At 40.5% G+C, this 23,658-nt stretch overlaps 2 protein-coding genes and 1 long non-coding RNA gene across 6 annotated transcripts in view; 2 read left to right on the forward strand and 1 right to left on the reverse strand.

Annotated features, from left to right (window-relative positions):
* LOC127432784 (14-3-3 protein gamma-like) overlaps positions 1-23,658 on the forward strand; it is a 678,408-nt gene that overhangs the window by 53,605 nt on the left and 601,145 nt on the right. The gene's annotated exons all lie outside the window — the stretch shown is intronic.
* On the reverse strand, positions 71-2,867 carry LOC127432800 (uncharacterized). Of its 2 annotated transcripts, none has more exons than XR_007895794.1 (5): positions 2,460-2,867; positions 1,954-2,117; positions 1,059-1,134; positions 868-939; positions 71-751 (listed from the first exon to the last, which is right to left on the reverse strand). It is a non-coding gene; the product is annotated as an uncharacterized LOC127432800 (long non-coding RNA). The 2 variants fall into 2 exon arrangements; XR_007895793.1 differs by having other exon boundaries at positions 2,370-2,867.
* LOC127432771 (protein FAM166B-like) lies at positions 1,132-22,799 on the forward strand. The gene is made up of 8 exons (XM_051684185.1): positions 1,132-1,400; positions 8,346-8,413; positions 13,250-13,477; positions 14,469-14,692; positions 18,820-18,974; positions 20,241-20,373; positions 20,531-20,743; positions 20,846-22,799. Exons 3-8 carry the CDS (start codon positions 13,413-13,415, stop codon positions 20,947-20,949), a joined length of 894 nt encoding a protein of 297 aa, XP_051540145.1. The 5' UTR covers positions 1,132-1,400; positions 8,346-8,413; positions 13,250-13,412; the 3' UTR covers positions 20,950-22,799.

Raw genomic sequence — 23,658 nt, forward strand, 5'->3', positions numbered from 1 at the left:
TTAAAATGGTTATTTTATTACATGAAAAAAATTATCATCAAAACACAAAAATGCACTGTACAAAAACATTGCACATGATTAAAAATAGAGCTATTTTGAATACAGAAATCTGAGAACATGTTTACAATTTTAAAGGAAATCATTATTTTAGCAGCAAAGGTATACTGACTGAGATTGAGATCACAAAATTAAGTGACTCCATTGTTTTGTGAGAAAAATGGAAGGTTATAAGAAAGGTGCAATGGCAATACTTTAAATTACAATGACCATGTTACATATATAAAAAAAATATTATTACATGGCTAAATAGCTAAACTGTATAATTGACAGTTCCTACATATTTTTCATGTCCAACAATTTATTGATTAAGTAGCTTTGTAACAAGTGGGATATTGTACAGTCAGCCAACTGTTATCGCAAAATAAATACAAAACCTGATCACCCTGTCAGGGTTTGTTCTGCAATAATGACCGGCTGACTTTACAAAATACATACAAATTAAGTACATGTAGTTTATTAGTATTACTCAGTACTTACTGAAGTAAATACACAGTAACATGAACACTACAATGTAAAATATGACAGAAATGTTTTACGTAAGTGCAGCATAATCCTCACATAATTGGAAGGTGTGCTTTCCCATTGTGAGGCCGTTGACTGGGCAACAATGAGACATGAATTTCAAAACCGTGTGGTCATCGTTCTGCTCCTGAAGATGTTAGGCAGTTTTGTTTTCCTCTTAGGCTGAATGCTTTGAGAAAAAGTATAGGAAAAATGACTAAATCAACATCAAATAAGTATAATTTAAAAAAAAAAATGTTAATCAAGTAGAGAAAGTATTACACTTTAATTGTCATGAATTCTCACCTTTTATTTTCTGTGTCAGCCTTTCGTGTTTCTTGCCTTTTAAATGAGGTAAATGTGCAAATTTTCCACTATCTGGTTTAAAAAACAAAGGACCTTTGTTTATAATAGTTATAATAGTTTTCAGCATCCACATTTCTATACTAATTATTATTTATATCTATAATATTTCAGTCCATTGACTATATACTCACAGGATCTTTCCTGTCAGGTTCCTCAAAAAGACACTTGCAGATACGAAAGATTTATCTTGAGCAAACCTTGCCCTTCCTGTGGAAGAGACAGCACATGTCAGGCATTAGACTGATATGATGTGGAAACGGATATGAAATGAACCAAACGTCGTACTGTCTCTTCAGTAGACTGTACTGCAGTTAAAAGTGTTTTTGGATCGTTCCGCAGACAAAACACTGGAAAAAAATGTGTTCAAGAATATTCAGTTGACAAAACACTCCAGACAACATGAGTTGTTGAAAATCAGATGGGATCTAGGAGTTTTATACAGCTTTACCGTGCATGCCATTGAAGAGATAGAGGTAAGTCTATTCCTCACAGCCTCATTTTCATTTCCATTACAAATCAAAGATGGCGCTACTGTGAATAAGTTCAATATGAATCAACTAAGCAATAGCTAATTCTAAAGGTTAAATAGAAACATTACAGATGGGATATTTGTTTAAAAAAGATGTGATTATTTTATTCTGTTATTTAAGCTGCCTTGAGTGTTTGTGAGGGCCCAAGAATGCCCGTGTATCAGACTGTGATCGGTGCCGAAACTCTGTAGTTTCCTTTAGGCGAATTGGTAAGCTGGTTAGATCTTCAGGACCCAGAATCTCTAAACTTAGATTGGCAGGGAAGTTTATTTCCTCCTCATTCAAGCTTGCACGCTGATAAAGCATTTAGTTGAGAGTTTATGTACTAAAAATATCTGGTTTCCACTCGCAGGAAACAATAAGAAGTCATTTTGATACATGACACCAATTTTAGCAAACAGACATGACTTGGAAGCACAGCAGAAAATGGAAAGACACTGGCGTTAAATTATAAGAACTAAAAATGCAACTTGCATGGTATATCAGAGTCTCTAACCTCAATTTCAGCATGCTGACTCTTCAGGATCTCCACCTCCTTCTGCAGAGTTTGATTTTGCTGCTGTAGCTTTGTAATGTTCTCCATCATCCTGCACACCTGCTCCAGGTACAGCAGCCCTGGAGAGAGCTTGTCCAGTCTAATTTGTTGTTCACCCTTTTTAACTGCTGAGACAGAGAGAATAGAACCTATAATAGCTCCAGAACTGAAATCAGTGAACCTCATGTAATCAAATTTTTATGCAATATAAAAGGCAAAATCTAATCTAAGAACATTATGTTTACTATTTTGAATGTAATATCTGATGTCTGTTCTAGATCAGCTCTGTTCCAAAACCTAGTGAGCTGCCTCACTGCCTACTACCTACATAGGCATCTGCCTTCTTCTCAAATACAAATACAAATAGTGCTACTCACGGGAGATTAAACTCGCAATTGATTTCAAGAGTTTGCTGTTGCTAAACTAAGCCTGTAATGCTCTCAAAAGCATAAAAATACAAAACGCACATAAATGATGGGTAAAGCAGCAATCAACACTTTGATGACTTTACACTCCAATTTCTTGTAAAATATGTTCATTCTGAACACCCACACAATACTTACTTCCTGCACAATGCTGGCACCATTCCAGCCATTCCTCCCTCACCTGAACCGACTGGTTCACAGTCAACCAGTACTAGTTCAATGTTTAATTACACAGATCCAGAACAAGTTCAAAGAAAGACTTCATTATAGACAAAAGATGTCTAGACAGTTCATGTTTGAGAATGCATAATACAGAAAGACAAACGTGTATGTCAGTCTGGTTAAATGTGTAAGAGGTAATCTGCACATTATGGGGTAATCGGGGGTAATCTGTACTTGAGCTTGTCATAAAAGATTATGAAACATGAAGATTGCATGTTATTTGTTGAAGATTGGGGGCAGATGATGCAGGCAAAGTGCATTCAGTTTTAACACCACATCCTTTTGACGTTAGCCTGTACATCACCTGCTGAAAGAAATAGTTCATCCAAAAATGAAAATTCAGTTATTTTTTTCACCCTTATGTTGTTCCAAACCTATATGCTTTTATTTTTTTTCCCATGGAGCACAAGGATCATTTTTTAACAATCTTCATGCAGCTCTTTACCAAAGACGGTTTGCAATGATTATGTCTGTCAAAAATGCTAAAGGCAAAAAACATAATAAAAGTACCTTAGAAATAGTCCATATGTAGCTTTTCATGTTCGGAACAGACCAAAACGTAAGTTGTTATGCACTGAAAAACGTCTCGGTTACTGTTGTAACCTCCATTCCCTGATGGAGGGAACGAGACGTTGTGTCGATGTAGTGACACTAGGGGTCGCTCTTGGGAGTCCCAAACACCTCTGATCTTTGAGAAAAGGCCAATGAGAATTGGTGAGTGGAATTTGCATGCCACTTCCCCGGACATACAGGTATAAAAGGAGCTGGCTCGCAACCACTCATTCAGGTTTTGTGCTGAGGAGCTGAGACAAGGTCCTGGCCATTTCAGCGGACAGTACAGCGTTGTGGCAAGAGGGACACAATGTCTCATTCCCTCCATCAGGGAACGGAGGTTACAACAGTAATCGAGAAATACGCCACAACAGCTGGACTGTGTTACATGAACTGCCGATGCAGGTGCAAGCAAGCTGCTGCGTGCGTAATAGCAGGTGCATCAGTCCACATGTAACCTCCCCCAACACTCCACAAGACGTCATGTAGTTCCCCACATCCCAGAGGGGGGGAAGCAATGTAACTAGCATGGGAGCAGGCTGCGCCAGCCGCGCCCTTTTCTCTCTATGTTTTAGAGTATTAGATTCGCCTGGGGCCATCTAACGCTATTACATGCGCCGGGGAAGGCGTTCTTTTCCTTTCCTATTCTTTCAGGGGGAAAAGACCCCACGGAGACCACATCCTGCCCGAAGGGGAGGTAACAAGGCAATACGTCACGTGGGCTCACCAGCTGCACATGGAACAGGCGTGGTGGTAGGTCCTGCCTGGAAGGGGAGGAGCTCTACAAACACAGCAACCGGGGGCAGAGAGGGCTCTTTCTAAGGGACACGCGGGTCTGCCGACAGGGAGACCGTACTGCAGAAAATACATCACAGGGGGTTACCGGAGTAACCGGCACCTGTGGAGCACCTACCCCAGTACAGGGCATATTAGCACACATACTGGTTCCGGCTGTGAATTCCTCCGCCAAATTCGCGAGCCACAGGGCTAGGGAGGAAGGACATCCAGGGTTCACAGGTTCGTGAACTCGCATGGGAGAAGCGCACGTCTTCGCTTCATGGAGGGGAAAGGCGCTATACGCAAGTGATACACCCGGCCAGCTATTCCCAAACTTGATAGTGGTCTGTCAAAGGACTGAATAAGTGGCGGCAGACTGATGTGATAGCCACGCGATGTGTGCCGCAGTGCCATGCCCATCTCGGGACTCGAGTCTGAAGCCAGTGCTGAAGCGGTCTCAGATGCATCAACCCGAGCGCCTCTGAAAGTGTTTCAGTGGAACTGCTGTCCTCCACCTGAATGACTTCAGGCAGTTCAGCACCGACTGCGCTCGCTCGCTTGTGAGGCGTGCTATTATTGAAACTGAGTCTATCTCCATGCCGAGAAAAGAGATGCTCTGAACTGGGGAGAACTTGCCCTTTTTCCCAGTTGACCCGAAGCCCTAGACGGCTGAGATGCCTGAGCACCAGGTTCCTGTGTGCGCACAGCAACTCTCAATAGTGTGCTAGAATCAGCCAGTCGTCGAGGTAGTTGAGTATGCGGACATCCACTTCCCTTAACGGGGCAAGAGCTGCCTCTGCGACCTTCGTGAAGATGCGAGGGGACAGGGACAGGCCGAAGAAGCAAACCGTAGGAAGGGTCTGTGACAAGGTAAAACCGAGACGTGAAAGTACGCATCCTTCAGGTCTACCGCCGCCACGTTGAGGAGCCTTGCTTCATCTCGAACTCGTGGCTGCGCTGAGGGGGGTCCTCGAAGCACTTACCTTGCTCCATGTACCAGTGTCGGGGGGGTTGGCGACGGGGGAGGAGGGACTCTTTGACCGTCCTCGTAGCTCGTCACAACTGCCTGGCCGTGGGTGTGAGTGTGGTGCGGATGGGCGCGTGAAGGCGGGGGGCCCGCGTTCGTGGCATCCAAGTCGCAGGTGCTCAGTGTCTGGTCGCCGTGATGACAGTGGTCATAAACACTGGCTGTGTGACCCAAGGAGTGAGGAAAATGTTTTAAATGTGGGTACCGCAGCTTGTTTGGGGTGCGGTGAACACAAAACAAAAGGGAACATAAGATTTACCTCCCGGCCCTTCACCGGGGGACGGAGTGGTCTAGATACCAGCTCCATGGTAGCAGCGGACATCTCCCTCCCTGGGTCATCCATCTCAGGGGCACTTAGGAGCCTTCCGGGTCCTCGTACCAGGTCGTGAGGCGGGGGCATCAGCTTCCTGCAGGGGGCTCTACGCTGGGGCCCAGAACTGGCTTGGGCTGTGGCGGAGCCACATGGGCTTTCGCCGCCGCAGGGGGGTGCCCTCGGTGAGCAGATGTGTTATGGGATCTTAAGCCGCATCAGGGCAAGATATGATGTATTGCTTCTATCTGCTTCTTCACCGGTGAGAACTGCTGAGCAAAGTCCTTGACAGTGTCGCTGAATAGGCCGATCTGGGAGATGGGCGTGTTGAGAAAGCGAACCTTGCCGGCGTCCCTCATCTCGACCAGTTTTAGCCATAGGTGGTGCTCCTGGACTACCAAGGTGGATATCGCCTGCCCGAGTGCTCGTGCCATGACCTTCATCGCCCGGAGGGTGAGGTCAGTCGCCGAGCACAGCTCCTGCATCACATTGGGATCAGGAATACCCACGTGCAGTTCTTTCAGTGCCTTGGCCTGGTGGACTTGCAGGAGAGCCATGGCATGCAGGGCAGAGGCGGCCTGTCCAGCGGCACTGTAGGCTTTGGTCGCCAGAGACAACGTAGTCCTACAGGCCCTGGAGGGGAGTGCCAGGTGATCCCTTCAGGTGGCGGCGTTTTGCGGGCACAGATGCACCGCAACCGCCTTATCCACCTGAGGGATCTCTGCGTACCCGTGGGCCGCCCCGCCATCAAGGGTAGTGAGAGCGGATGAACTTTGGGGCTCCCAAGAGCGACCCCTAGTGTCACTACATCGACACAACTTAGAGTGAGTGACAGAAGGGGAACTTCTCCATTACCATAGTCCTCAAATTCAATGTGGCGCCTTTAGACGCATTGTGTTTTGATGTCAGTGATGTTTTGTCACGAGACACGCGAAAACCGATGGCGTTTCACGTTAATGCTGTAAAATCAGGCAGTGGTGCATCGACGCAGGATTTTTGTTGTCTAGGGCTGGGACGATTCATCGACATAATCAACGTCATCGATTACAGAAATACGTCGATTTGCATAACATGCGTCGGCGTGTCGCTATGGAGTAATTAAAACGGCAGCCCCCGGTTTAAGCATGGATTCCCCTGAAGAATAAGTTGCAGCTAAAAAAAACTCGCCTACGGTCATCTAAAGCATGGGAGTATTTTAGCCAGAGACCCAACAATATGGTGCTGTGTAAGCTTTGCAGATTGGAAATGGCTTATCACAGCAGTACAACCGCGATGAACGAACACTTGAAGCGAAAGCATCCCGGAGCACTTTGTCAAGATGGCAGCAAGGCAGCACCGTAAGTCCTGTTTACTTTTTGTCCCCACCCAAGTATGACATATTAGTATTACAACAAGTGTTTCTGTTAGTAGTAGTCACTTTAAATTTATATTCTAAATGTTTTCTCATCGCCCCCATGTTAAAAGTAATTTGTGCTCCGCTGCTAACGTAGGGTAACCATATGTCCCGGGATTTCTAAATTTGCGAAAATGTCCGGGATTCGGCTTTAGTTGCATTATGATGTGCATCTGGTCTAATACTTCATTGTGTGTGCGCGCATATTTGCATTGCTTTAACCCCTCTTTGTAAGTCCCGCCTTCTCGCACACCAATTGGTCAATTATAAGAGGCTTGCAGCAACTATTGGTCAAATCTCTCCACGAACGTGCGAAGCGCTGTTGTGTTCGGCATCAAACAGTTGCTTGACAGTAGGAGCAAATGACAGCTGAGTGGAAACAATGCCCAAACGAAAGTGCAAATTTACAGAAGATTTGTACAAAAAATTCCCATGCTTTCGTCCAGGTCGAGATCCATGGGAAGCAGAATGCATGACATGTAAAGCTGGCACTTATGTGTCAGTTGCTAATAAAGGTGCAAGTGATTTAGAAGCACACATTAGCTCTGCGAAGCATAAAGGGTCAGCAAAAGGTGAAAGTTCATCAGGTAAATTAACGGGCTACTTTTTGCGACCAGGTAAAATTATGACATTGCTTCATTTTCCATGGCCATTCAAAATAATAGTAATAGTTAATGAAGGTACACTCATGGCATCAAATATTTTATTTTAGTACATGGACATTCAAAAGAATGTTGGACATTTTTATTTATTTATATATATTTATGTTATGCTAATAGTGTCTTTTTCACCCTATTAAAGTTTGCATTCATAGTAACACTGTTTTTTGTTGCAGAATAATGTCCTGCAGTGCACAATTTGTTTCTTGTACATTTGTTTGTGTTTAAGAGAAGATGATTTAATAAAATATTGAAATATTAATGAGACAAGTTTTGTATATTTATTTTGGGTTAATTAATTGTAATATTAATCAAGTAATAATTATAAAAATCTTTAGAATAATCGGCAAATTAGTTGTTAGATTAATCGACTAATCGAAAAAAGAATCATTAGATTAATTGATAAAAAATAATCGTTAGGTGCAGCCCTATTGTTGTCCATACAACTTCTGTAGTCATTTTCTGAGCAATGGCAGAGGGGAAGATTATCAGTGAATAAAACATTTACCATCAATAACAATTTTGGTCTGTTCCTGTTCGAATGGCTTCAGAAGACTTGAAATACAGCACATGAGTCATATGGACAAATTGTGATATTTTTTTGTCCTTTTTGCCACTTGATACAGTAGATATGATTACTCTTGTTGTATGGAAAAGAGCTGTGTGAAGATTCTTAATAATTTCTCCTTTTGTTTTACATTGAAAGTAAGTAAATAAGTAAATAATGACATAATTTTCATGTTTGGGTGAATTATTCCTTTAAACCACATTATTAAATCTGTGGATGTTTAACAACTGAAAAAAATGGGGGGGGGGGGGGGGGGAATAATCAGAGGTGCTTTATTGGTGTTTACTTATTTTATAAATAATATTTTATATTATATAATGCTTACTTTTTTGAACTTATGATATAAAATATAAGCTAATTCATTTTCTAACCATGATATGCTACTGTATATGAATAATCTTGTTTTTACTTTGTCCAAAGCATGCAAAATTTCAAGGTGAATTCAGGAAGTCTGTTATGCATGTGAACGAAATGCACGAAATTATCAGGTGAGTCACTTCAGAGTCTGATGTCTTAAGTGTATGACATTAAAAAATGTCATGCATGTGTCAAGTGCATAACAGCAATGCACAATGAGGTTGCAAAGCATGTTTTCAAAGGTGGAAATGCATGATTACATTTAACTGGTAAATTATTTCATAACAAATAAACATACTGAAATAATTTTGCTAGAATTTTCCTTGATATACTATACAGCTTTCTTTGGAATTGTATCATGCACAATGGTTTTACATGAAATACTTTTGCTTTATTTTATATATAAATCAATCATTTTAAAATTTCGATTATTCATTACTTTCTCAGATCTGCAATCACTTTTCATTGTACTGTGTATTGTGATGTATTAAAGATCAACATCTTAAAAAGAAGTAGATGTTGACTGAAAGAAGCTAGCCTTCAACTGGCTCTCTACTGTTTGATCATATTGGTTTGATTTTAGGAGTCTTCTGTACAACTCTGCTTTCTTGGGATTTGAAGGCTGTGAATGAGTTCTTCTTGGATGACTAAATCGATAATGTGATCTGAAATTAGTTGTGTAACAGCTGGTTGGAAATGTGGCTGTGTTGCAATGGTACCGTGGTCCAGCGGTACCCCTTTCCACCTTCTGTGGGGGTCCTCTCCTTGAGACATGCCCCAAACCCATTTCTGTCCATCTCAATGCTTGCTCCACCTTCAGACATGTTCGTCTTGGAGCCACAGAGCCAAGAGAGACACATGAGGGTGAGGTAGAGCAAACAGAAGAGATGGAGATGACGGTCGAACATCATCCTCAGCAAAGCCATTAACTTGAGACTCCGAAATCAGTCCAATGCACTTATGAGAGTGGCAGGGACTGATTGTACTGAGTGTCTCAAATCCAGTGTCCTCAGATTCCGATTTTACATGGGAAAGTTGAACACTGCCAATAGATTCCAATATGTCCACACAGGCTCCTGTCTTAGAGTGTAAATCCAGGTAGCCTTCTGTCACCCAACTCTCAATGAGATTCCCAAAATTTCTATAGAGGCTCATTTATTATGAGGTTTCTTTCTCCTGGAATACAATTTCTATACCCAGGCTGTTGTCGTCAATCAGAGCATGTGCAGCTCCTCACCTTGACTGACTAATAGCTTGCGGGAAGTCAGTTTTTGACATTGAACTGAAAAGCACCTCTCAAAAGGCTGCCCACATTCCAACTCCCATGCTTTTCATTCATCCACTGACAACTGCTCCACTTCTGGTGCTGTTCCCCAAATCCTGAGCTCATGCTCTTGGCTTCTTGATCTGATAAGACTTGTTGTGAGGGGGATGAAATTAAAAAATAAAAATAAAAATGTATACAGTCACACTGAAACTGCTGGTATCCAGAAAAGAAAGTGCAAAAGAAGGTCCCAGATGCATTGAAAAGACATAATTTTATCCAACATAACAATATGACAATATAACTTTGAAAATACACACTGAACATAATAAGCTGTTAAAAATGTAAAAAATGAACGCAACATTTTTGCTTAGCTTATTTTTTTTAATTTGTAGGCCTGTGTGAAGTAAAAAAAAAAAAAAAAAAAAAAAAAGAAGCATGAATCCAAGTCACCTGCTATGCTTGTTGGTTCAACAAAGAAAATTTGAGTAACCTATATCATAATAAAAAAAGCTGCATAAAGAGGCTTTTTTTTTTTTTTTCTGTTTCTGAAAGTTGTAAGTTGTTAGAGTGGCAAATACATTTTTTTTTTACAGTGTTTAAAGATACAAGAGAAATAAATATAGTGTCAAGTTTGTAACAATTGACTTTTGCCAGTACTGCAACCATAAAACCTATTAGCAGTCAACACAACCATCTTCAAACACTCAAGGTCGGAGAAAATGGCACTTTAGAGTCATTTTTCACCTTCGTAAAGAATAAGAATTAACTTGGTGAAACTTGGATAATTGTAGTCTCATTCATTTCACAGCTATGCAAAGTCTACTGGTCTGAGCCACACAGAGGAATACACGTTCCTGTTCACTGATAACATCAGCATTCCTCTCTGTGTAGGAAAAATTAAAATAGGCCTATGCTTCATCAAATTCAAGTGTCAAACATTAAACAGGCTGCATCTCTATGATGCGTACACATAGGCTATGTAAATTCCTATCAGGATAATCAATTAAATGTGAATAGTTTTATGATATTATGACACTAATCTGTGTGATTAAGTGTATGAAATTATGGCATTATGCAACCAGGGTTGCGAGCGTTACTTTTGTAAAATGTCATTTGTAACGTATTTCGTTAGATTACTCAAGGTCAGTAACATATTCTAAATACTTTGGATTACTTCTTCAGCACTGGTAGATTTTTTCACATTTTTTGACTATAAAAACTCTGCCATTGCAGTAAGACAAAATACACATGTTAAAAATACATTCTCTGAAAAACCTAAATATCTTATGCAGTGTTGTTTCTAAAACAAGATAAATCAATTTGATCTTGTTTTAAGGATTTTTAGATATTTTTACAGGAAAACAATACAAAAATGATCATCAAGAATACAATTTTAGCCCTAATATCAAAGATCTTACTAGAAAAAAAGAAATTATGATCAAACGTGAATTTTCTTGATAAAAAAATATGATCGTGCCTGGTAACGTGCATGTAAAATGGCTAGAAATAGCATTTTAGCTTAGCGTAAAGCTGACAATTTACACAAGGTTTATTTCTATTTCTTCTGCTCCAAACTTACTTCAAACTTACTTCTCTGTCTGCTCGTATGAATGTAACACATCGTAAGAAAGTGTTTCACCGCTGTTTAAATGCACTTTGGATTGCATCATTTATACATTTGTGCTCAAAAGTTTGCATACCCTTGGAGAATTGGTAATATATGTACCATTTTTAAAGAAAACATGAGTGAGCAGGCAAAACACATTTCTTTTATTTCTTATGGGATTCATATTCAACTGTAGGTTATAACAGAATGGCACAATCATAAAACTAAACATGGCAACAAAGAAAAAAATGAAATGACCCCTGTTCAAAAGTCTGCATACCCTTAGTTCTTAATACTGTGTATTACCCCCTTTAGCATCAATGATAGCGTGCAGTCTTTTGTAATAGTTGTCTATGAGGCCCCAAATTCTTGCAGGTGGTATAGCTGCCCATTCGTCTTGGCAAAATGCCTCCAGGTCATGCAAAGTCTTTGGTTGTATTGCATGAACTGCATGTTTGAGATCTCCCCAGAGTGGCTCGATGATATTAAGGTCAAGAGACTGTGATGGCCACTCCAGAACCTTCACCTTTTTCTGCTGTAACCACTGGAGGGTCAACTTGGCCTTGTGCTTTGGGTCATTGTCGTGCTGGAAAGTCCAAGGGCGTCCCATGCGCAGCTTTCTTGCAGAAGAATGCAAATTGTCTGCCAGTATTTTCTGATAACATGCTGCATTCATCTTGCCATCAATTTTCACAAGATTCCCCGTGCCTTTAGAGCTCACACACCCCCAAAACATCAGTGAGCCACCACCATGCTTCATAGTGGGGATGGTATTCTTTTCACTATAGGCCTTGTTGACCCCTCTCCAAACATAGCACTTATGGTTGTGACCATAAAGCTCTATTTTGGTCTCGTCACTCCAAACTACAGTGTGCCAGAAGCTGTGAGGCGTGTCAAGGTGTTGTCGGGCATATTGTAACTGGCATTGGCGCATTAAAGGCTTCTTTCTGGCAACTCGACCATGCAGTTCATTTTGGTTCAAGTATCGTCGTATTGTGCTCCTTGAAACAACCACACCGTCTTTTTCCAGAGCAGCCTGTATTTCTCCTGAGGTTACCTGTGGGTTTTTCTTTGTATCCCAAACAATTCTTCTGGCAGTTGTGGCTGAAATCTTTCTTGGTCTACCTGACCTTGGTTTGGTATCAAGAGATCCCCGAATTTTCCACTTTTAATAAGTGACTGAACAGTACTGACTGGCATTTTCAAGGCTTTGGATATCTTTTTATATCCTTTTCCATCTTTATAAAGTTCCATTACCTTGTTACGCAGGTCTTTTGACAGTTCTTTTCTGCTCCCCATGGCTCAGCATCTAGCCTGCTCAGTGCATCCACATGAGAGCTAACAAACTCATTGCCTATTTATACACAGACACTAATTGCAATTTAAAAAGCCACAGGTGTGAGAAATTAACCTTTAATTGCCATTTAAACCTGTGTGTGTCACCTTGTGTGTCTGTAACAAGGCCAAACATTCAAGGGTATGTAAACCTTTGATCAGGGCCATTTGGGTGATTTCTGTTAACATTATGATTTAAAAAGGAGCCAAACAACTATGTGATAATAAATGATTATTAATTTAATTGTTACTTCAATAAATATTACATAAATATTTGTCTTCTTGTATCTCATCAAGCTGAAAACAAAGTGAATTCCTTAGAATTTTAAAAAATTATATCAATAACAACAATAATAATAATAAAAACCAACATATTTCGACTAGCATATTTCATGCTTGTGCCCAGTGACAGTATAAAAATATGCGTGCAATGTGTGTATTCTTCTCTCACGTTAATATTCACTGGCTCAATCAATTATATTTTCGGTCACAGTTATGGTAACAGCATGACATAACTATAATGCAGTAAAACTACACATCTGTCCATCTTATACTGTAAGTGCATTTCCGCTGCTAACCACAAGAGGCTGCAGCATCACAACTAACTTGTCATGTACCGTCAAACTCAATAGGTAAACAGTTCAGTTTCCCTATCCTAATTTACAGTTTGTGTTTAAGAATTAATGGCTGAATTCACTTTCTCTTCTGCTCGTTTTTGAATCACCATCATATTTAATTTAGCTGTCTATTCTTTTTCAGGATGACCAAATACTATACGTGACATCATCTCACGTTCTCTAACAGAATAGTGGCACGCGGACACTCTTCATCATCACCGTGACGCACTCACTAGCAACCGCCACACAACACTTACAGTGTGTTGGAGACTACTGCGGGCTTCAAAAAATTCAGCCAACACGACATGGAGCAGTTTCCACAGAAATTTAGTAAAGTGCTGGTGACACCTGACCCGCAGTACATCCCAGGGTAAGTCTGTGTCGATTTATCTGAATTAGTAAATGAACTGTTATAGTTTGGGTCCCACAACCACTGTTTGTTTTTGAATAAAGTTAATAAGGTGCACTCTTGTTTTGCAGGATAGTTTAGGTAGTTTCTAGGTCTGTGTTTATCCAAATCCCATTCTGCCAAAGTTGTTAATAAAACTCACAAAATCCTTTCTAAATGTAACTTCAAACTACACACTGTTAAAGGTGCACTCAGCGATTCCTGAGAAACACTGTTGATATTGGAACTCAACTGCCAATACAAACACACCCCTCCCTTCAGTGCTCCTTTGGAAGCTCCGCCCCCCACCAGCTCCAGACACTCACAACTCTCCTGCTAGTAAATCTAACATAACAACAACAGCATATATGGGTTCTGTGAAACAGCAAAATTTATGTTATCCACCTATCGAGAGGAAAAAGAGCAACTTCTGCATCTGTCTTCAAGCCTTTTACCTCTCGGAGGTCTCTCCGCCGCTGAAAAGCCTCGCCAATGTTGATGCGGCTCCTAGCCCTCGATTTAGCATAATCCTTCTTTTTTAGTTTATATTCGTCTGACCTTTTTTCATGGTCTGTTTCTCAACCATTTGTCCTCCTTGGATTTTAGAAAGTTCGCATCAGCCAGATTTGCTGTCGCTCTTCTAATGAATTTCCCTCTTGCTCTGCCCCTACCCCCCATCCTGTGCACGTGCAAGAACCACCCCCTGTTACTGATTGGCTGGAGTAGTGTTTTGTGGATCGGTCCAATCCACTTTGTTTTTGTCCCATTTACAGAGCCAGGGCTGTGTACAAATACTAGATCTGTCTATCTGTCTGTCTGTCATTGGACTTTCACCGCTTGTTTCACTTAATTTTACTGCTTTTGAAATCACACAGAAAAATGCAAAGTTCACAAAATGTGTAGTTACCACTTTTTTGCCTTTATAGAAGAGTATAATTTATTTCTATTGACATCTGCTGATGGTTGTGTTCAGGTATGCAGGCTACTGTCCTCAGCTGAAGTATCATGTGGGCCAGTCATATGGTCGGTTAACAGCAAAGCTCCTGACTTCTCCAGACGTGTCCCGCTCAAAGAGGCTTGTGCTCCAAACCGGCCACTTCCCATCCACAGAGAATGACAACGGGCCGCGCGACGAGATCTGGAGGAGCCGACATGAAGGAAGGAGGAACCTGGAGAAAATTATACCAGGATACACAGGTTATAATTAGCTTGGGCATAAAAAATTGAAATAATTACTGAATATGATGTACATCAAATATACTGTATTACAGGGCTCTCTGGAATGTCCTACAGTGTTTAATTCTGATTGGTCAGTTGCATCATTCTGAGGTCTAATATTTTTGTACTGTATAATGACCACTAAATTGTATAATTGACCATTGCCCCAGAAACCCTACATAGCTGTGCTAGTTTAATTTATCTTGTATTACTCGGCGGTCTTTGTCTTCTAATAAAACAATAAACACAAAACAATTACAACTCAATATAATATTTCATGTACATACTGTATATTTATTTAAGTAGCCATGCAATCAGGATATGTGGGTGATGATCTTGGATTAGGGTCTTGAGTTGAAATTATTTTATTATGTGAAAAGAAAGAGATTGTGGAGTGATATGAGAGACATGAAACTAGCACAGTTATGTAGGGAATCGGTTGCATGAGACAATAGTCAATTTAACAAGTTGTTCTCAAACTTTTCAGACCAAGTACCACCTCTGATGAAATCAGACATTTTAAGTACCACCTACTCGCCACCAGAGAAATCACACTTTTAGCAAAACAAAAATAAAGTGGCTAATTTTATATTATTATTTTATCATTATAATTTTTTTTTATTTTTTATGTAATACTTTGCCAACAAATACAAACATGACAAAAATCAGAGGGGTCAGCGCAATGTAAACCATCTTCTCTTTTATAGACAAATAATAATAAAACCAGAGGTCACTCACTATTTCAGTGGGACAGGTGAGCCAATTTAAATGAGAAAAGCCTTGCAATGTTAGGGATGATCTCAGTGTGCTTGAGCTGCAGCACTGTCTCAGCATCCATTCTGTTGCTGTACTTGGTCTTTATTGCAGTGAGAGCAGAGAAGCCTTTCTCACAAAGGTAGGTAGTAGCAAAAGGCATTAAAACTTGCACAGCTTTGAAGGAGAGGGCAGGATATTCACTCTGTCTTTGGATCCAAAAATTCAATAGTGACTGTCATTTCAATTATGCTTGAGAGTTACATCAGATGATAATTCTAACAGCTTCTCCTGTTGAACACAAGTCAGTTCTGGAGGGCTTTCTTTGACATCAGTAGTAATGGGATTTTTGACCCACTCTGGTCTTGCATCCTCTGGAAAGTACTCTGTAAGTTATTCTATTAATGACGAGAGGTGCACCACTTTTACATCTTGACTTTATTGATGCAAAGCTGCAGCTTATTCTTCATGGTGGTGATTTTACCATGCACATCAAAAAATTATAAACTGAGCCCCTGTAGTCACAAATTCAGTTCATTCAAATGTGAGAATACATCAGCCAAATAGGTTAATTTTGCCAGCCATACTGCATCATCAGACAGACTTGCTAACGGAGACTGCAGCTGATACAAAAATATCTGCACCTCGGAGTGAAGTTCATAGAGCCACATGAGTACTTTCCCACTTGATAACCATCTCACTTCAGTATGTAGCAAAAACTGCACATGTTCACTGCCTCATTACAGAGCACACTAAACAGATGTGAATTCATGGGTCAAGCTTTGATCAAATTCACAACAAGCAGAATGTACCACAGTTTTGTTTTTTATTTTTATCAATGTGCATTTTCTTAACTGCCAAGGCCTCGTGGTGGATGCCACAGTGGGTCCACTTAACATCTGTGGCAAGTTCTTTAATCCGTGCAATTACACCAATGACAGGTCGACACGGTGCGTCTGCTCTGTACAAACTCTGCAGCATTTTTTCCAGTCATTTCCATTCTCTTTAATAAAGCGATTCAGAAGCTCAAATATGTGCTCCCCTGTTGTTCTTGTTGATTGGGGCTTACAAAATAAAAAGTCCTCATGTGATGCACCCTCAGACTCATATCGAACGTAAACAAGCAAACTGGACAAATCTGCAACATACATAGTTTCGTCTAACTGCAGTGAAAAGCACTTGCTCATTTTAATGCGCTGTATTACTGTACTCCTGACACCATCGGTCATATCAGTGATTCTGCGACTGACTGTGTCATTGGAAAGGGGTACAAGATTAATTACAAGTATTGTAATTAATTACAATACAAGTTTTGCTGCTTCCTCACCACATAATACGAGTCATTTGTTTTGTGAGTGGTAAGCAAAGCTCTTCACCAATAGTGCGTGGCTTACCTGCTTTAGCAATCAACAGGCTTGAAGAGTATGATGCTTATTACGCTTTGAAAACTACTGTAGAACTACTTTTTATTCAAGACATTTAATTTCCTCTGAAAAAAAAAATCAACTGGCTTGGCCTTCAAGGCTGCATGTTTTGTTGTCAAATGTCAGTGCAAATGTGCTGACTTCATACTCTCATTAGTCCCTTTCACAAATGCTTCCTGGTAAATTGCAGTAAAATTGTTGGATTTCCTTTGTTTATAAATGTACCATATGAGCTATTCACACATGCAACACATTTTTTCCATTTTGCGACCATTCACACAGCAACACAATGCCATTAAACTCTGAGATGTAGTTAGTAATTTTATCAGTTGAAACATTTCTTTGCGGTTTTAAGATGGATTACACTACACCACCTCTAAAATCAGAAAAGAATTCAAAAAATACTAGATACATTTCATACATATCATACATTTATGGATTATGTAAATGGGTACAGACAAAAATTGGGCATCACACACTAAATGACTGTGGATCACTCCAGCTGTCAAGTCGATCCGATCACAAACTCACATGTAAACCCGACCCTGTTCTATGAGACACATGACAGATGTAAACAAACATGGATGTTAGGGAGCGCTGCCGTTGATGTTGCTGCTACTCTGTTCCAAGTCTCAAAAAATTTTGGGTGGGGTCTTGGGTGGAGAGCGGAGACTGCAACGTGAGTTGAAAGTAAGTGCCGATAAATGTTTTCTCCACTTTGAGCGTTTGTTTGCCATTTCCATGTCTTTGTGGTCCAGTGTTGTGGCCGCACGCAGTCGATTTCCATCGGCTGCTCAACATATGACTTCAGATTTGAGTCGTGGAGCATCATACACTATGAGATTTTCTCTATAGTCCACTCAAAAATGTCAAATATTTTTTATATCTTCTGATTAAATGGAATCATTTCACAATCTGTCGAATTTAATGTCATTTTTGGGCTCCAGAGTAACTGAATCATCTCCATCTTACGTCAGGCTGTCCTGACTTTGTACATGCTCAGACCGGTAATCTTATGACTATGTTCACACATAGCGTCAAAACTGAACTTTTAAGGTGATGTTACAACTTGTCATTCAGAAAATAGCCAGTGCAAAATTTACCAGTATTTTCGAACAGGGTCTGTTCACACATGACCTCTAAACTGAAAGTTGCAGGTAATCTTCTTGAAAAGGCTGTATGTGTGCAAGCAACTATAGCTAGAATCTCACATCACATAACGCATTGTGGCCTTGGGTCCTCTTCCGTGCCGGTGTCAGTAAACCCCAAACTGAGGTAATCTGAATTGTACCGCCTCATAGCCATTCTCTGACTCACTAGCGCAAGGAGTTCTGTGAATATCAGGATCAGGAATAGTTCATATATATAATAGTTCATATAATAGTTCAATACCAGAAATGAAAATTCTCTCATCATTTACTTACCCTTATTCCATTCCAGATATGTTTGACTTTCTTTCATCTGCTGAACTCAAATGAAGATTTTCAGAAGAATTTATTAGCTGTTTTGGTCCATCCAGTGCAAGTGAATGGGTGCCAACATTTTTAAGCTCCAAAAATCACAAATCTTTTTAGTGTTTTAAATTTACACAGTTGTGTCACGTACCACCTGGGGGTGCTTTGTGTACCACAGTTTGAGAATCACTTAATTAAACAGTTTAGCGGGCATTTTACAAAATATTTTAGCGCAGAGTGCCGTGATTGACCAATCAGAATCAAGTATTCCAGAGAGCTATGTAATAATTTACAATAATGTCTGGCTGACTGTATATCATCCTTTACATTGTATTAGCAGAGGAGGTGGATGTTTATGTTATGTAAAATTTCTTAATATGTACAGTGGGGCTGTCTCCACTAATGCATTCAGACTGTTTTGTGTCTGGTTTACAGAACTGTTAATACGCACCATTTCTATTTGTCGTCCTCCCAGGTTTTGTACCATTGCGTCAAAACTACTTCTGCAAAACATATGCAGAAACGTGTCGAGAGGCGCTATCAGAATTTAACCAGAAACAAGAGAGAAGGCTTCGTACAGCCTCTGCTGATCTGCCTCCTGATGTCAACAGCAGTGTCCCAGACTTCAAAGTGAGCTGTCACACTCAGTTTACTTCTCTTTCACAGCTCTTCTCTGTAGGGTCACCCTGTTTAATTATACATGCTAAATATCCAGTATCAAAGCAGGTTGAGTGTCACAGGCCCTGTAATTGAACAAAAAAAAAATACTGCTACTAAACAGCCTTTTCAACCAGGACAATATTTTAGACAATTATCATCCCATTATGTGGCAACAAGCTGTGGAAGTCCACTGATTGACTGTTTGGCAATCACAAAAATCCACAAGAAGATAAAGATGCTATTAAGTACACTGTCTTTAGCCTCATTCATCAGCTACTTTTCTAGCTTGTTATTTTAAAAGGAATATTTGACCTAACAATAAAATTTAGTCATCATTTACTCAACCCCATTTTGTTGCAATCCCGTAAGACTTTCTTTTAGAAGACTTGGAAAATGGCATGGGAGTCATATGGACTATTTTTATGGTACTTAACTGTCCTTTTTGGAGCTTGGCAAGAAATATCACCGTGTATTTTAATGGTATAGAAAATACATTTTGCCTAACAAAGACGGAAAATGGGGTTGGAAAGACATGAGCACATGTAAATGATGAGAAAATTTATATTTTGGGGTGAGCTATTCCATTAAATGTATAGTTTTAGAATAAAACTTTGTATTAGCAGAGCCAGCAGCCATATCACCCTGTAGCTCAATATTGGTTGCCCACTGAAGCTAAGTGGGCTTGAGCCTGGTCTGTACCTGGATGGGAGACCTCCTTGGGAAAACTAAGGTTGCTGCTGGAAGAGGTATTAGGGAGGCCAGCAGGGGGTGCTCATCCTGTGGTCTGTTTGGGCCCTAATGCCCCAGTGTAGGGATGGGGACACTATACTGTAAAAAGGCACCATCCTTTGGATGAGATGTTAAACTGAGGTCCTGACTCTCAGTGGTCATTACAAATCCCAGGACACTACTTGAAAAGAGTAGGGGTGTAACCTGGATGTCCTGGCCAAATTCCCCTCATTGGCCCTTTTCAATCATGGCTTCCTAATAATCCCCATCCATTAAATGGCTCTATAACTCTACTCTCTCCACTTCATCAATAGCTGGTGTGTGGTGAGCATACTGGTGCACTTAGGCTGCTGTTGCATCATCCAGGTGGATGCTGCACACTGGTGGTGGTTGAGGAGAGTCCCCTGTTCACTGTGTAAAGCACTTTGAGTGTAGTGTCAGAAAAGTGCTATATAAATGTAACATTCATTCATAAAACTTTAAGCTAACATTTGTCCTTTGTTATAGCCTAGAAGGTTGAACACACCTCTGATAGCCATATCTAAAGATCCTGCACCGTATAAGGCCCCGGACCCCTGGAAGCCACAAGGCTCTCCGTACCTCATGGAGGATAGCAGCCCACATAAGTATTTCATCTCAGGTTAGACAGAGCTGAGCTTAAGGAAGAAGTACCTCACAGTACCTTAAATATTTACATTATGGCCCAATAAGAGACATGAGTTACTGCAACATTTGTAGCTTGCTCAGAATTTTGCACCACGGTGTAACTTTTGCCATTTTAACTTGTGTATGTGCAGGCTTTACTGGCTATGTCCCCAAAGCCCGGTTCCTCTTCGGGGCTGGATATCCCATCACCACCAACAAGGCACTGATCCAGTTTGGTAAGGAAATGAAAGCAGGTCAAACTTCCCTCGGCTTGCCAGAGGAGGAGACCAGCGGCTTGCCTATGATCACCACAATATACCCCTCCAAAACAGGTCTCCTACCCTCCTACACAGGGCACATACCAGGTTTGATTGATTAACATAGTAGTGAATTATACCTACCTAATTATGATTTCTGTCTTAGTAATAGGACAATGTAAATTCGGTTTTGTAATTTTATGTCACCAGGATACAGGTTTCAATATGGCCATACATTTGGGCAGCTCACTAATAATGCTTTGGGGCTGACTGGTACACAGAGGAAGAAAAGTGGGGAAAACAGACTGAACTGAAGACCCAGCTGTGCAACTGAAAACAGTTATTACACATAACACATCTAAGGGCAAATAAAGGCATTTGGTCAGCTAATAAGCAACATGTTGTAGCTGTTGAGTTTAACCTAAAATCTTGTTTATAGTTATACCATGGGTCTATTGAATGGTTGATTCTGATTGGTTGACGGACTTTCTAAAGTGCGCAATTATTTTTCAAGTAAACGAACAGCTATGAAGAAGTTCCAGGCAGGGGCGTAGATTCTGGGGGGGATTGGGGTATGGGGTAACCCCCCCAATAATCAAAACAAGCAATATTTATACCATGATCAATGGAAACATGTAAATGCTTCACACTGCAACCCCCCAAATGTTCAAGTCAAATCTACGCCCTTGGTTCCAGGTCTTGACCGCATAACGGTTCCATATTATTTCGCCAAATTATTTCAGTTATTTCAAAGAGCCCTACAGGCTACCACAACAAAATAACCAATTAAAACAAAGACACTGGTTAAGTACATCGGATAAGAATGACAAACAATGTCTATAATATCCTAAATTTATTTCAATTTCAATTGAAAAGCATCCTTGGGCTCCCTCTCTTTCTTTCTCTCACTCTCTCTTTCGCTCTCGTCTCACCCACCCACACACACACATTGAGACTCGAGTTGCGACCAACAAATAGAGCCGCACCCCCCATGACTTGATCAATACAACAGTTTCTATTATCCGAAATAACTTTTAATATGTGAAACGTTTTATGTTTCAGTGTATTTCACCCTAATCAGCCTCACATAGCTATAGTGGAAAGCACCGCGCTACCCTTCACCCTCTCTTTCGCTCTCACACAAACTCTCTCAGAAGCAAAGTCAGTGCACCCCCACGACTTTGCCATTGTAAACAGTTGTTTAGCAATGCAAAAGCTGTACAAAAATGGTGACAGTCGCTGCAGCTGAGACTTAAACTTACACTTTGTCGATTTGAAGTGATGTTATTCCCTGACGAGAGCCACTTTAAACACAGGTAATTTCACACACGGTCTCTCTCAGTTTCTCTCTTTTTCTCGCACACACACACACACACACACACAAACAAACTTGTTACTCCAATGCCAAAAAGCAGCACATCCACATCTAAAGTGACGTTTTCAAACTAGCGATACAGGCTTGAGCTGTATCAAAGCTAGATACACTTGATCAACACAACAGTTTCTATATTATCTGAAATATCTGTGAAAAACACCCTCGCGCTCCCCCTCCCCCTCTCTTAAGATCTCTGATACACGTGGACACACATATGCATTATGCACACACTTACTTTCGAACAAATGCGCACACCTGCATCTCAGTAGGGTTGAGAACAGTTGTTAAGGTTTATATCAGAGAAGTGATATACAAAAATGGTGACACTCGCTGCCTCTGAGAAGTGTATAAACTTACATCTTGCCGATTTTGAAGCGATGTTACTTCTGACGAGAGCTGCATCTAAAAAGGTAATCCCAGAAGCGATCTCTCTCAGTTTATGAGTTTCTCTATTTCGATCCCTAAAAAACAAACTCAGACACACACACACGCACAAACGCACTACATTATTACTCCAGTAAAGCAGCTCAAGCCTCGCTATCCTCCGTTGCTAGTTCTAAAGTGATGTTTTCGAACTAGCAACGATGGCTCGAACTGTATCAAAGCAAGACACTGAATCCACGGTGGAAGTAAGTAGTTCCAATCACAAGAGCGTTTTAGGGACAAAAACCAGAAAATGTCTTGAGATAAAATCCTGAACGATGCCTTAAGTTATGGTAACTGTGGTATAAGCGGAATAATTGACTCTGGCCCGTTGAATTATTGAAAATTAATGCACACCCAAGGTGTTACCACCTCGGGTGTGCATTATTTTTCAATAGTTCAATGGTCCGTTGTCAGTTTTTCATTACATATATAATGTGTGTGTGTGTGTGTATGTATATATATATATATATATATATATATATATATATACAGGTGCATCTCAATAAATTAGAATGTCGTGGAAAAGTTCATTTATTTCAGTAATTCAACTCAAATTGTGAAACTCGTGTATTAAATAAATTCAATGCACACAGACTGAAGTAGTTTAAGTCTTTGGTTCTTTTAATTGTGATGATTTTGGCTTACATTTAACAAAAACCCACCAATTCACTATCTCAAAAAATTAGAATATGTTGACATGCCAATCAGCTAATCAACTCAAAACACCTGCAAAGGTTTCCTGAGCCTTCAAAATGGTCTCTCAGTTTGGTTCACTAGGCTACACAATCATGGGGAAGACTGCTGATCTGACAGTTGTCTAGAAGACAATCATTGACACCCTTCACAAGGAGGGTAAGCCACAAACATTCATTGCCAAAGAAGCTGGCTGTTCACAGAGTGCTGTATCCAAGCATGTTAACAGAGTTGAGTGGAAGGAAAAAGTGTGGAAGAAAAAGACGCACAACCAACCGAGAGAACCGCAGCCTTATGATTGTCAAGCAAAATCGATTCAAGAATTTGGGTGAACTTCACAAGGAATGGACTGAGGCTGGGGTCAAGGCATCAAGAAATTCAAGGAATTTGGCTACAGTTGTCGTATTCCTCTTGTTAAGCCACTCCTGAACCACAGACAACGTCAGAGGCGTCTTACCTGGGCTAAGGAGAAGAAGAACTGGACTGTTGCCCAGTGTTCCAAAGTCCTCTTTTCAGATGAGAGCAAGTT

This window comes from Myxocyprinus asiaticus, chromosome 42, assembly GCF_019703515.2.
Source record: "Myxocyprinus asiaticus isolate MX2 ecotype Aquarium Trade chromosome 42, UBuf_Myxa_2, whole genome shotgun sequence".
NCBI classification, from domain to species: Eukaryota; Metazoa; Chordata; class Actinopteri; order Cypriniformes; family Catostomidae; genus Myxocyprinus; species Myxocyprinus asiaticus.